This window comes from Phocoena sinus, chromosome 5 (genome assembly GCF_008692025.1).
Source record: "Phocoena sinus isolate mPhoSin1 chromosome 5, mPhoSin1.pri, whole genome shotgun sequence".
Lineage (NCBI taxonomy): Eukaryota > Metazoa > Chordata > Mammalia > Artiodactyla > Phocoenidae > Phocoena > Phocoena sinus.
Window position 1 is genome coordinate 22,001,474 of NC_045767.1, and position 15,293 is coordinate 22,016,766.

Sequence of the window (15,293 nt, forward strand, 5' to 3'; positions counted from 1 at the left end):
AGCCTTTGTAATGTTGGAGACTGATTCAGTGTATTGAGCATGCTCCCTAGGGTCTTCCACAGTGCACATAATTACTCAGTAGTCCTGTACAAAAGATTGTACTACAGATTTGAACACGCCAGGCATATCCACCAAGCATTAAGCAGATCTGACCATAATTTTCCTAAACGCTGTTAAGAACATTTGATAACAGAATCCAAAACTGTACTTGAATCTAGTTACTAATTAGATACAGTTGGGTATCCATTGGGTTACCTAGTTCAATAGGCCCATTTCCATAGAAGCAGTATAGGGAGTTCCCTGGCGGTCCAGTGGTTAGGACTCAGCGCTTTCACTGCCATGGCCCGGGTTTAATCCCTGTTCGGGGAACTAAGATCCCACAAGCCGCGCAGTGTGGCCAGATAATAAAAAGAAGCAGAATAGAGTAGTCCATCAGGAATTAGGTTTCATAAAGTCATTTTGGTCATTATTTCACATTATATGCATAAGTGCCTATTTAATTATATCTACAGATTTATGATTAGTAAAGAGATATGTCCATAGGTTAAATTTCTGGGTTTTCCTGCTTATTTTCCTTGACTCTTTAATTAGTCACCAGTAATTTTCCATGACACTTCACTTTCTAAGCATATCAAAGAAAATTAATTGCTCTTACTTAAAATTCTCCTAATAAGATAAATCTATCATCTTCGGGGTCGACTTTGTTGAGAAATGGTCATGCTGCAGTGTACTTCAGGTTAGCATGTCAACCTTAGGCATACGGAAATCCTCTGGGAAATATGGTTACTCGGGGGTGAAAGAGCTAGGGGACATTTGGGTTCTTTTTATCAGAATTCCCTGTGAACTGCGTCATAGAACAGGAACAAAGAGACCTGAAAAGAAAAGGGAGGATATGAAAGCATTGATTTTTCTGCCAAATCCTCTATAAACAATTTCTACCAACAAAGAAGAAACCTTGTTTTTGGCCTACTTTTGCAGCCAACCAAACTGTGTTGAATATTGTTAAAGCAACATTCGTTTCCCTGGTACTTTTTCTATTCCCCAGGGCAATGCCCTTTGTGTTTGAAATATCTCCAGTGATACACGTAGGGAGAAGCACATATTTATTTTTAGAGATCCCCAAAAGTATAGTAAATCATGCAGTATTGAAGAGAGGCAGACTCTGATGCTAACACAAACACAAAATTATCAAGCTTACAGCCCATGAGTCCCTGGGGATTTTACTGAATACACCACTTAGGAGTTGAATTAAACCCAGCTTGTGAGATTTTTCTGAAATCTATCCTTTTTTTCCCCATCTTTTAAAATATGTGTATAACACACACACACACACACACACACCCCCCAGGGCTTTATGTTGCATATATTATTTTTTGTTAATTGCTTCTTGGTAACCAAGCAGTAACTCTGCCTGCATATTTAAGCATAGTTTCAAAGGGACAAAGATTGGCACTTGGAGCTCCAGTTTGTCCTTGGACATGTGCTGTGTGCCTTGCCCCCAAGCCATCCCCGGAGCCTCGCACAATTACCTTTGCAGACATACAGAATGGGAGCGTGAGAAGAACTGGAGACTGGCTGCTTGCACGGCTCCCTGAGAGTGAGTTCATGCACCTGTGACTGCCTACTTGGACTCTCCTAATTGATGACACATGGACATAATATCTTTTAAAAAGCTAGTCTGTGCCCTACCCATGACAAAAGTACCTTTCTTCCAGCTGCCTTGCATTTCACATCTAATTTAGTTAGCATGGTGGTTTGCGTGGTAGGCTCTGAAGTCAAACTGCTGAGGTTTGACTTTTGGGCCCACCCTTTACAAGCACTGTGACCTTGGGCAAGTCTCTGAATGTCACTTTCCTCATCTGTACAATAATCAAAATGGTAGTGCCTCCCTCAGAGTCCCGGGAGTTAGATGTAAATGCTTTGTACATTGCGTGAAGATTAATAAATGTGTGATAAACGTCAGCAGTTATTTTTACTACTTACGCTTTATTTCCTAAAGGTTCTTTGCAGGTGGATTTTAAGTGTTAAGAAGAACTATCGGAAGAATGTGGCCTATCATAATTGGAGACATGCCTTTAATACAGCTCAGTGCATGTTTGCCGCCCTAAAAGCAGGCAAAATTCAGGTACTTCTTAGAGCCATCTATATATTTAAGACATTCTGTTGTTTGCTGCAAGAATACAGCATGTTCTTTCAAGCGTTTTTAATGTGCACTAATGACGACTGAGAATAATATTTAACGCCACTTACAAAATAAATTACACTTTGTTAATTAAGGAAGACTGGTATGGCAAAATGATTTCTAATTTTCTTTCATATATAATATATATGGCCTATTTTTAAAAATCTTTAAAATAGCTTCATGTTAAACTTAATAGCCTTTGGGCAAATAAATGCTTCCTTCAGAAGAAAACTCTACAATATAAGAAAAGTATCAAATTTCTCATGTTCACATTCAACCTGCTCCGTAGTAGAATAACTCAAAAACCACTCAGGTCCTGAACTTGGCTCCATGGGTGAGTCCAGGGTTCTCTGTCACGTTTTCTCTGGAGCCCTCTGTTAATTTTATAAGTACTATTTCATGGAAAAGGTTTTGGTTTCACATACATTGACCAGAGACTGTTTACAGGAAGATCAGTGCAGAAAACGTTCAAGTAATTCGTTCTTTTCTGGGCCAAATTTTTCATATCTCTGTCTTTAGATTCTAACTTCAATGGGAATCGACAAGTTATTCTATGTCAGTGATTCCAGGCATACATCATAAAACTGTTTTTAATTCAGAGCTTCCATGCTCTTTTTTATTTAATAAATTCTAAAAATGTTATTCTCTGTCTCTACTTTCATAGAGTGCACATTTTAGCTGGCTAGAGCTAAAAAAAGTGATTGTTGTCCAAGAAGCCATATCAGATACCATAGTAGTACCTTCCTGCCATAGCAAACATTTATAAGAAATAGGGTGGGGCTTCCCTGGTGGCGCAGTGGTTGAGAATCTGCCTGCCAATGCAGGGGACACAGGTTTGAGCCCTGGTCTGGGAAGATCCCACATGCCGCAGAGCAACTAGGCCCGTGAGCCACTATTACTGAGCCTGCGCGTCTGGAGCCTGTGCTCCGCAACGAGAGGCCGCGATAGTGAGAGGCCCGCGCACCGCGATGAAGAGAGTGGCCCCCGCTCGCCACAACTAGAGAAAGCCCTCGCACAGAAAACGAAGACCCAACACAGCAAAAATAATTAATTGATAAACTACTACCCCCAACATCTTCTTTAAAAAATATATATAGACTATAGGTGGACAGGTTATTGATTATTTGAGGCATTTGAACTTTTTCTGTTGATAATGATAGTCCCATTCTGAAAACCAAGTACGACTGATTGCCTGCAGAATAGGATTCTAGCATGAGTCCTATGTGACTAGAAAGCACATATGTAAAGCACTAAGGAGAAAACCACGTGACTGGTGGAAAGAGGTGGTATAACGCGCTTTACCGAATTGTTCCTTCTCTTTCTTTCTTCTGCTCTTCGGTCGTGCAGAACAGGCTGACTGACCTGGAGATACTCGCACTGCTGATTGCTGCCTTAAGCCACGATTTGGATCACCGCGGTGTGAATAACTCTTACATACAGCGGTAAGGCATTCACCCCAGCGACAGAAGAGATTGTTTCTTTTAAATTGTAGTTTTAAAAGTAAAAGCCACAGCATAATTTGATGGTACAAAATTTCAGTTGGTCAAGGTCCCATAACATACTCTGGTTTTATTTAAGGGAAATGGAAAAAATAATGCAAGTCCAATATTGTGTTGGTAACATCTCCGGCCTGAAGTTCAAGAACTATTTATGTTGAGAATCTTATTTCATTAGATAATTACCAAGCGTTTTGCTTTTGTTTATATACACCCAGCTTAGGAGCTTCATTGGAAAACTGTTAAGAGTAGATCAGAAAAGGTAGAATTTCACCCTGGAATAAAAGATAATAGTTAAAAAGTGCTTAGCTCTATCCTAAGTACTTAGTAAATGCTGCCTAGAAAGAGGCTTTTGGTCTTAGCAAAGGCAGTGGAACACAGTGTTGGAGACTCTGGGCTCTGGGGTCAGACTTGGATTCAGATCCTACCTCTGCCACAGAGTTCCTGTGTGACCATGGGCAGGACACTCCTCTCTCTACACCTCCATTTCCTGGCTTGTGAAATCGAGATAACAGCATTCCTACCTCATAGGGTTCATGTAAGTTTTAAGACAACACACATCACTACCAGGTAGAATGCCTGGTACATACCTAAGTGTTAAATAAATCTTAGGAGCAGAAGCCTGCATTTTGGCTGATTTTGCGAGTAAGATACTAACTCTTCAGACAAGCTTTTCAGGCTCCCTTCTGAACCACGCTTAAGTAACATTTGCAATGACAAATGAGATAATAAAGGTGATATCACTTTTCATCAGATTTTGGAGCCACTGTGACATTTTTATTTTCTTGAAGCAAGTTAGTTGAAAGGCATACGTTTTAATGGTGAAATCTCTTACTACAGAGCATTTTTAAGGTATGCAAGTGATTCAACTAATGCATAGATCTCTCTAGGAAATTCCACATGTCTGATATCTTGAGGGAATTTCAGAAAGCTCTCTAATCACATTCCCTTTATCTAAATACAGTAAACGGAAAACTTCATGTAAAAAGAATTGTAGCGATGTAGCAACCGTGTCCTCTGCTGACCTTTGATGGGAAAAGATAGCAAGCTCTTGCCTGACTATCAGAGGCTTGCTGTCTCCTCTTTAAAGTCTAATGTTTTGGAGAACTGACTGGGTGACATGTCCTTCGTACCCTGTGCTTTGTCATGTGATTGTGGTCCTGAGCCTCACATCAACACAGGAGTAATTATGGAAGGAAACAACGACGTGAAAAGATTTACAGCGCGGAGTCAAGCACTGCCTAAGGATAAGAGCCAGCGGTGCTGCCTTCTCTTCCTGCCTCAGCACTGAACATCATATCATTAGGATATGGATTATTAGTGTATGGATTGCCATAGTGCCCTGCTTTGGAGTGAAAAAAACCACTAAGCTATTTTTTCCTTTGTTTATTTAAAATTAATTACCCGGAAAAACATCTGGAGAAACGTCATCCTCTCTTTGAAAAAAAAAAAAGTCCTGGGAAAAAGTCAGACCGCACAATCTTGCTTTCACATACACCGCAGAGCAGACTTACACTAAGTAATAATAACTTTTAAAAAAATTAAAGGAGTTTCAGAGATATTTATTTCTTCCTACATCCTTGTGGTTTGAGTAAAGGAAACCAAGAATTTCCCAGGGATGTTTCTTTTTTTTCTTTCCCTAGTGGTAAACGAGTGATACCTCCAGTAGGATTTTCTTAACCAGGGGACTCTTTGGAGACTAAGAGTATCAGAAACATTTCCATATAAAGAACTAACTTCTAAAAAGGTGTACTGTGTCCAGACCTCATCAGATATTCAAACACTCTATAAAGAAAACCCAAACAGTAAGACACAAAAATAAAAGTAATATATCAAAAAGACAAAAAAGCCCTCATATGGTAGCAAAGTTAGAAACTGAACTCTGTCATTTGTGCTTGTTGAACATCTTTTCAGAAAATTAAATTGAAGTAAGATATTCCTTGTTTAGGAAACTGTGTTTTGATTCATTATCTGATTCTTTGATTCCTTCCTGGCTTAGGAAGATTGCCATTATGAAGAGTGCTTCAAGTACGCCAGTGAAATATTTGAGAGAAGAGTTCACTTCTTGTGCTTTCTTCTCCCACATGGGTGGATGGAGGCAAGAGTGATTCCAGATAGTTATTGAATTATTCTTTTAAAAATAGGCAGTCATAGGAACAAAATGGCTGAAGCGCAGACATCTGCTTATGTAGAGAAATTTCCCCATGTTAGGCCTGCCTTCAATATAAGAGGACTCTTGTAGATGCATTTATTTGGTTAGATTCAGGATTGGTGTTTTATAAATATAGTGAAATTATCCTACATTTTAGGCAAAGAGATAATGTGCAGTTACTGGGGCCTGGTACTTTGCTAGGCAGAAAGAGAGCTATAAAAGTATAAAATTCGGCTTCTGTTATCAAGGAATTTGCACAGTTTCATGAAACAATGGTGATTAATGCCAGAAAGTATCTAGTAAGTCCTGTGTTGTTTGATAACGTGAGCTATAAGTGGTCAGTAGAGGAGACTGACGATGATCAGTGTAGCCCATCCTTACTGTTAATGGAGGAGGTGAGACGACAGCCGGATCTCTGAAGTGTGTAGGATTTGGAGAGGGGAGAGCATGAAGGTACTGCAGGAACACCATGAAGTGGGCATATTCATGGAACAGACATGATGGCTAGTCTGACTGGTCAGAAGGCTCACTGACTAGGGATGGAAAGTAAGAGGATGAACAAGTGGAAGTTAGAAGACCCTTCCGAGGGAGAGCTGGAAAACCAAGCCGTGCATTTTATATTCGGTGTAGTGAAAAGACAAGGAGCCATTGCTGCAGTGGGTAATGAAGACATTGTTCAGGAAGAAAAGTCTGTAAGTAAGGTACAAGGTAAATGGGTAATAATTAGAACCACAGAGTTCCAGCCAGAAAGCTGTTAGGTAGGGGAAGCCAGGTGTATGGAACATCACATATTAGCTAGAGAAAGGAAGAGACTGAAGGAGAAAATTGTTTAAATATTGAACAGCTAGTTATATGCAGGAACGAAGGGGTAAAATCATGACTCTGGGTCCAAGAAGTTAAAAATGATGGTGCCATTGACAACAATGAAGAGCTGAGAAGTGTGTCTGCACGTGTGTGTCCTTTGGGAGGGAGGATGGAGGGGAAAGGAGTTGTGGCAATGAGGAGAAAGTAATGCATAGTATGGAGGTTAGAAGAGGTAGAATGACCAAATGAATGTTTTTTTCAAGATTAGAGATTCAGCAAAATCAATAAAAAATTTCCTGGTACCGACAATCAGATCATGTATAGTTGTCCTGGAAGAACTTGCCCTGCACCATGGTCCTCTCTGCTCTGTGACAGAGGAACAGGAGTGAGCTAAGGTCGTGAATAGGCACGGTGGTAACAGGGTCAGCAGGCTCCTAGAGGCTTAAAAGAGCAGTAAAGACAGCACCGGAATCACAATTTGTGAAGTGCACACTGAGGAGAGTCTATGTTAGCCAGTGAGATCATCCTTGGTAAGGTCGGAGGGCTTGAGAGACTAGAGATCTGAATATGAATAAAGTGCAAGTTCAGTTAATCGCTCAATAATAGTAATAATAATAATAGAAGCTAACACTTAATATAGGTCTTATCCCATGGCATTTGGAACTCCTTCTAGCACTTATGTACATGAGCTCATTTGGTCCTTAGACGACCACGCAGGAGCTGTGATGGTTATGGTGCAAATTCGAATCCTGACTCCTCTCACCTTGTGACCTTGGGCAAGTCATTTAAACTCCCTCTCTATGTTTCCTTCTCTGTGTAGTAGAATAATGACAGTGCCTGTCTCACAGGGTTTCTTATAAGGATTAAGGAGTATAAGTAGATGTAAAGTGCTTGGAACAGTACCTGGCACAGACTACATGCTCAACACATTTTAGCTATTTTCACAGGGGGATACTGTTAAGGACAGATGGGAGTTGAAGATCTTGCTTTTTTTTCCCGAGGGAGGGACAGGGAGTAGCAAAGAGACTATGCCTGGTAGCAGCTAGGAGCTGTGGAACAAAGAAGGGACTGTCTATTGTTGATGTGAAAAAAGGGCCATCAGCAGAGTCAAGAAGGTCCAAGAACTGGGGTCACAAGGTCAAATGAATCATCAACGTGAATATCTGTGATCACAGAGAACAGGAACATAAAATAACCCCTGACTCATAGAAGGCAATAGTGATGATTTGCATAGAAATGGTCAAGTTAAGAATTAAATGGGTTGGGACTTCCCTGGTGGCGCAGTGGTTGGGAATCCGCCTGCCAATGCAGGGGACATGGGTTCGATCCCTGGTCCAGGAAGATCCCACATGCCGCAGAGCAACTAAGCCACAACTACTGAGCCCGCATGCTGCGACTGCTGAAGTCCATGCACCTAAAGCCCGTGCTCTGCAACGAGAAGCCACTGCAATGAGAAGCAACAAAGAGTAGCCCCCCGCTCACTGCAACTAGAGAAAAGCCCGTGTGCAGCAACAAAGACCCAATGCAGCCAAAAAATAAAAAAATAATTTTTTTAATGCCAAATTTAAAAATAAATAAATACATTACCAAAAAAAAAGAATTAAATGGGTTGACATGGGTCACAAAGAGTAGCTAAGAGATTTGAGCCCAGAGCAATATATATGGATGAGAAGCCAGATTAAGGACCGTCGTCAGAATCAGTGAAAAGGAGTACTGTGCTGGGGTGGCTGTGTTTTTCTCACAGAACTTTCATTTTCTATTGATTTCTAAGATTCTGTACTCCTGAGACATTGGTTTGATTTCTGCATTGGCATCCTTATGCCACTCTCAGAGATGGACCAACAACTGCAGGACAAGAGGAGATGCAGGGAGGGCGTGCTAGCCCATGACTGCTCACTGACGTGTGGGAATAACCCAGCAGCAGGAGTGGTTTAATGGGCCCTTGTGACACACCCTCAAATAAAGAGGCAACGAAGCCTTGTGTTTGAAAGAGTAAAAAGTAGCAGGATATAGAATGCATTGGTTTCCATGAATATCTTTGTAAATGGGAAATTTGGGGAATTTGTCACCCTTTCATTGATTCATAAATCCATATTTTTAGAAGTAAAGGCAAACACATAATTTGCATTCATCTATCTCACAAGCCAAGAATTTTCTCTAATGTGAAACCGTCCTTTCTGCACTGTCTAAAAATGTAATGTGCGTTAGAAGTTTTAAACGTGTGTTATATCCACCTAATCGCATTTCTAGTCCAGCTTCTAACTGGGTTGGTGGGTGGATACTGTGTGCAGAGTGCTGTGGGTCACAAGCCAGTGTGATGCAGTGAGAAGGATGCGTGTGAATCCCGGCTCTGCCTTTTCTGTTGACCTTGAACAAGTTAGATAATCTCTCTGTACCTTTGGTCATCTAAAAAACAAATGCTAAAATGCCAGTTTTAGAGGTCTCAGTCTGGGTCACCCAGGAGGCACAGCCTGAGACAAAAGCTGGCGTGCATATAGCTTATTAGTGCCTGCGATCCCAGGGAGCAGGAATGCAGGCCTGGGAGTGGGAAACAGAGAAGGGAAAGCCAGGAGAAGGACGAGGTATCCAGCTGTCCACCCATGCAGGCAGCTGGTGCTCAGTCCCACCAGGAGCTTTTGAGAAGTCTTACGACATGAGACCCAGAACTGTTCGCAAAAGGACAGAGACTGCAGGGGGAGGGGCAGCTCCACAGCCAGCTCCACAGGCTGCCATACCCCACTGGTCACAGGGGACCTCCAGAGGCCTTAACTCCACACGCTCCAGGCTGAGTGAGTGTGAGTGCAGAGAGCCCTCCTGTGGGCAGAAGTGAGAGGTATTCTCGGCGGGCCAGGGCAGGCGCCTTCTGACGGGCTCCTCGTGCAGTTTGTTAGAGCAGGCGTGAAGCTGGACACTACATCAATGGCTGCAGTGTGAGGTGGGACCGAAGATTCTGATGTGGTGAGCTGAAGTGTCCTACAGAGGACTATTGTAAAAATTAAATGTAAACTACTTAGCACAGTGCTGGACAGGGCATAGGCTCTCAGTAAATAGTAATTGGTAGATTCGTTTTCCCTAATGATAACAAACTCAAAAGGAATACAGGCTAACGGGTAACAGACTTATAAACACCTAGCAGAATAAAACTGATACTAAGCTAATACTGGATGTGCTTGGATTCCTCGTATAAACGACAATAACAGATACTCTAGAAGCTTTTCCTTTTCTAAGCGAAGGGAATGAGGAAGGCGGTAGCTGTACTGAAGTTGACTTGAGCTTATCCGGTCTGAGTGATGAGAAAATGCTATTGCCAAAATAGAGACTATAGAATACAGGCAGGATTTGGAGGGAGATCATCGATTCTGTTTATGCTAGGCCCTCTCTTATCCCGGGCCATCTCCCTGGAGCACCTCATCCACTCCTGTGGCTTGGATTTCCAAGCATGTTGATGTGATCCACATCTCTCTCTCCAGCCCAGACCCGAGTTCAGACCGTTATACCCATTTGGTTGTACCTCAGGCACCTTAAAATTAATAGATCCAACACTCAACTAGTCCATCTTCCCCTCCTTCATCCCCCATCTCTCATCATCTTCTCCCTTTTTTCCTATGTCAGAAATGACAAAGCAGAAGCTTAGCCTCCATACTTTCCCCCTTCACCTCCCGCATCCCCACTAGCTCCCAACATCAGGATTCATTGCCAACTCCTAACTAATCTACCTCCTAAGCAGCTCTTTTTATTTGGGATTCCACCACTCTAACCCAGGCTGTCTCTTACCTGGGTTACTAGAACGGTTTCCCACTAGTCTCCTAACTAAATCCCAGTAGTCTCCATGCATCTCCAGTCTTGGTTCCAGCAAATTTATCTTTTCTTACAAATCTGCTCATTTTAGTCCACCCATTGCCTTCCCACTGTCCAGTGATAAGCACAGTATCTGACCCATGGTACAACTCACTAAATACGGAAGGAACAAAGAAGACAAGGCAGGAGTTCACTTGGGAAAGGTTACAACAACAAAACATGGCAGTTTGGAAGTCAGCAATATCCGTGGTGGGTTAAACACTAGTAGGTGAGATCACCCATTCTCTTACCTTTATTTTCATTTTACTGTTTTTGTTTTCCCTTAAGCTTCTCTCACTCCAACTCATTTTTTCCTGTGTTACATTTCTTGTCTTGGGTAGGTTCTCTATCTTCAGCAAATTAAGTGCAAAGTAAAATAATGATTCATGTACTAGTACAGAGGAATAACAAATCAATTGTATTATCTAACACTTGTATCGTGCTTTACAATTCATAAACCCCTGTCCTATTAATTCAAGAAACAGAGACTTTCAGGAGCTATAACTTCCTGTCTTCCTTTTAAAGAACAAAGAGTGCAAATGGTGCTTTATGTTCACATGTGAAGGGTCATGAGAAATAGGTGGAGGACTCTGCTTGTCATGCTTTAGAACTTGATTTGTGACTCTGTTACATATAATGAATTGACTATAATATTCCTCCCCTCACTTCACTCAGCCAAACGGTCTTTACCATTTTCCCCAAGTTCATTTTAGAGCACCGCCAGGATGTCCTGCATTGAAATAACCTGGATCCCACGTTGGGAACTTTTTCTGACTCAGCTGTCTCCTTCCTTCCTCCAGAAGGGGATGTGCACCCACTGTCCCCCATTTCCTCGCCTCTCATCACTCACACCTCAGCTAATTCCATCTCAGTTGACTCTTTTCTTATATACAGGCACACATAGGGACGCTGACCTTCAGCCTTATTTCAGAAGAAAGGCTTGCATGGAAATTTATTTCAGATTTTAAATTAATTGCACTTTTGAAATTGAAAACTATTATTGGCACAGCTATTTCAGAGATTTTTTTCGTGTGTAGAGAAAGTAATCCTTTGTCCTTATTCCTTCTACTATTTTAATAAATATTAAAACCAATCAAATTGTTCATACTTTGAACCGGCATCCGTTAACATTGGTATTTGAAAACAATTTGACTCTTTATATGTATTTCCCAGAGATTCCCTCACTCTTCTTAGCAAAAGGAGAGAAAATTGTTAGCTGGATTAATTTTTGTGAAGTAGCCTCTTTTTCAGTTAACCAATAAGAAGAAGAAATTGATAACTGATATACTGGGGAAACTGATAATTTTTTTAAACTTTCTTCAACAAACCCAGAAGTGAACACCCACTCGCTCAGCTCTACTGCCATTCAATCATGGAGCATCATCATTTTGACCAGTGCCTGATGATCCTTAATAGTCCTGTAAGTACCTAATTTATGGTTGTAGAATTTTAACAGAGCGCTTTATAAATTCAGTTTTATTTTTAAGTTTTGGATTTATTCCCAGCAACATAAATTCTTGAGCATGCTTTATTCCTTTTTGGGTAAGAAAGGCAAAGCCAAAACATTTGAGATCTTCGCAGCCTCACTTCTCTAGAAACCAAAACTGTCTAAATGTTGCCTGAAAAGGGAAAACTGGTTACTCACCTCCATTTGGTTATTCCAAATTAGAAACAAACAAAACTGGTATTTTATGGCTCTCAGTTCTGTTTTTGTTTTTGTTTTTGTCAAATGAAGTGGTTTATACTACTCTCAAAGGTTTTCTTTCATAAGGCAGTACCTTTTCCTCTTTTTATGGAAACTTCTGACCACTAATAAACATTTTCATTAAGGAATAAAGCTATTCAACAATTTGGCTAAATGAATATTTATCAATGTAAGAAAGCATATAGTATGTTACTCTAGTCATATTTATGTTAAGGAAAATAAGGTTAAAATGATATATGCCAAAATGTTCACAACGGCTTTGTCTAGTTAAACTATTAATACTTTTTTTATTTTCTGGTTTTGATTTGTTGTTCATTATTCACATTACCCATTGTATGCGTGTATTACCTTTATAATAAGAAAACAGTGAAAACTGTAGACGATTACGTTGAACAAGCACAAACGCATGGTATATAATTTTAAAGCAATTTTACCTCCATCTCTTCACATTTGCCCAGTGGCACTAGTTCTTCCCTGAGCCCCAGAAAACACAGGCGGCCCATGACTTTTGTGGTCACTCTTTGATAAGTTTTACCCTCTAGTTACTACTTCAGGTCCTAAAATATAGCATACAGTTCTCAATTTAGAAACCAAAATGTGCAGCCCTATGTAGTAGTCCAGATGTGGGGCTTGATTTAGTTTCAGGTTCTCTCTCCCCACCCTGGTTGGCTCCTTTCGTCCCTCCCTTATGTTTCTTCTGACTCCTTCCTCACCCCCAAACCCCCATGTCCCTTCCTACTCCCCCAGACTTGGAGAATAGGAAACAAGAGACTGGTAGTGTGATGAGTGTCCCCGTTTGTGCCTGGTAGGTGTTTAAACCTACTTCTTTTCTTACGAGTAATTCCATGATCCTGGCCGAGCGCCTTAACTGTGTGGCTTTTCCACTGACGTCGCCTTAATATGAGTGATCGTCTCTGTCCAGTTTATCACCTTACGGCTCCTTCCTCAGCTCCTGGAACTCTGATTGTTGGCTTTCAGCTCCTTTCTGCTAAGGTTCTTTTGCCTTCTTTGTGGTCCTCTTGAACAGGACAGGACTTAAACCAACCCCATGCCTCCAAAACTCAGAGAAGGCAGCCCCGTCCTGTTTGGTAGCAACCTCTCCTTCACTGCTGCATCAGAGCATCTAGCCAGCTTGTGTCTTGCCTTGTAGATTTTCCAGACAGGAATCAGACACAAGGGTACTGGAGCCCACCCCACCCAGTAGACTCCAGCAGGCATACGCCGTGACTTCAAGCCACTCTCTCTTACTTGAGTGAAAGGGAACGCAATCACACCTCTTGGTGCGGGTGAAGGGATAAGAGTTATGTGGCCAGTTTGGGCACCTCCTTATAAATTCTGCACATGCTCTAGTACAGTCTGCTACAGATGTGACTGTTTAACGTGAATTAGTTGATGTATGATTGGGAGGTAGGGGAATGATGTCAGTAAAATGTATAAGTTGTACTGTTTCATGAACAAGTTCTCTTGGGTGAGGTGCCAGAATTATGGGAGTTGAATTTTGACTTTCAGCAAGGAAGGAAGAAGCCCTCTGCTTGGCTCCTGCATGAGCAACCCTTTCGGTTGTTTTAGGAATATTGAAAATGGGCACTTAGCCCTGAGGCGCTCTCCCTCGCCTTGGGCTGCTCTGGGCCCACGGGAAGGAGGTTGCTCTTCCGTCAGCACCTCCCTTAGTACAGCCCCATTGTCTCCGCCATCCAGTTCCCCCTGTGCTGCCTCTGGGCTTCCACAAACCACCATTTCCACTCAGCTGTTTCTGTGCTTCTTTAATGTCCTCAGAGGCAGCCCCCAGACTTGCTAGCCTGGCCTGTCCAAGTTACCTCCAGAGGTGCCAGTTCTTGATTTGGTTTGTGCTCTGGTTATAAAGTTACATAGGCTTTGAGTGGTCTGCCCTAACACTGTTTCTCCCAAAAACCATGTTATTTTTAGTGTGGGGCTTTTCCGAACTGAGACTTCTCAGGAATGTGTGTGTCAAGTTATAGCAGCAACACCTGTACCTTCATTGGAATTTGCTGTCTTTGCCCTTCAGCTCAAACTTCAGTTTAATATCCTATTTAGTTTTAAACAAAATATGCTAACCTTTTATAAAAAAACATATTTTACAGTATGCCTATCATAGCTCTCTCTGTTATTAGATAACATAAAACTTATGTAATATATTATTACTTAACATAAAAGGAATCTGGTTGTATATATGGCTGGCCTCACATTATAAGGCCCATCTATATTCTGTCTTTGTAAGCACCAATACACAAAAATTTACAGCCTTTGTTTTTGGAAGGGAAAATAAAAATACAATACCAAAAGACATTTCTACTTTTCTACTTGAAATAGTTTTGTCTTAAAATAAATAAAAGTATCAGAATATAGTTTTGTTTTGCCCAGAATCTAAAGTGCCTTAATATTTAAAAATAATGTTTCTTGTGTAATCACATATTCATTAATTAGACGTATACCACAATTTCAGCATCAGTTATCCTCTAACCAATGTTTGAACCTGGCTCAGCAGTTTCCTTTCTTCAGAACAAATCCTTGACCTCCAGACCCTATTTCTAAGCTTCTGGGGTTTTTTCTCAGCCCTGAGGTTTAGGAAGCACATCTGACTCAATTTAAAGATGTTGTTTTGAGTATATTCTGGGTACCCAAGGTATGTTTTACTTAGTTCAAGATTAGAGAGTCACTGTGCTTTAAATTACAGCCAAGAAATAAAAAATGATTACATAGCAAAAACTTTAGATAACTTGCACATGGATTAGCCACCTTTGAAATATTCCTTATAGATATTTCAACTCTTGCTTTCTTTATACCACCAGTAAGCACATCGTTGCTCACACCCTCTACCCATCTGTATTGGCATGTTCCTGAGGAATACACACTGTTCTCAATATGAAATTAAAATTATATGAATCTGCACCAGAAATGTTATTGGATTTATTACAGAAGCCATAGAGAAATGATTTTTAAAATAATCAATTGTTTATAATTTCCTCACCCTGTTCTTCACATCTATTAATATAGTTTTTGATTTTTCAAAGTTTTACTTGTTCTCAGATCATAGCAGTTACCCTGCCCAAAGGAAAAAGGTATATAATTATTAGATTTGGGGCCTGGACTAAAGCC

The 15,293-nt window shown here is 40.9% G+C and overlaps 1 protein-coding gene across 5 annotated transcripts in view; it reads left to right on the plus strand.

Annotated features, from left to right (window-relative positions):
* Positions 1 to 15,293, plus strand: part of PDE5A (phosphodiesterase 5A) — a 139,891-nt gene that overhangs the window by 106,926 nt on the left and 17,672 nt on the right. For all 5 annotated transcript variants that reach the window (XM_032633204.1, XM_032633207.1, XM_032633208.1 and 2 more), the window contains 3 exons: positions 2,000 to 2,125; positions 3,530 to 3,624; positions 11,804 to 11,891. In XM_032633204.1, the coding sequence (XP_032489095.1) occupies positions 2,000 to 2,125; positions 3,530 to 3,624; positions 11,804 to 11,891 (309 nt within the window). The remainder of the gene's footprint in view (positions 1 to 1,999; positions 2,126 to 3,529; positions 3,625 to 11,803; positions 11,892 to 15,293) is intronic.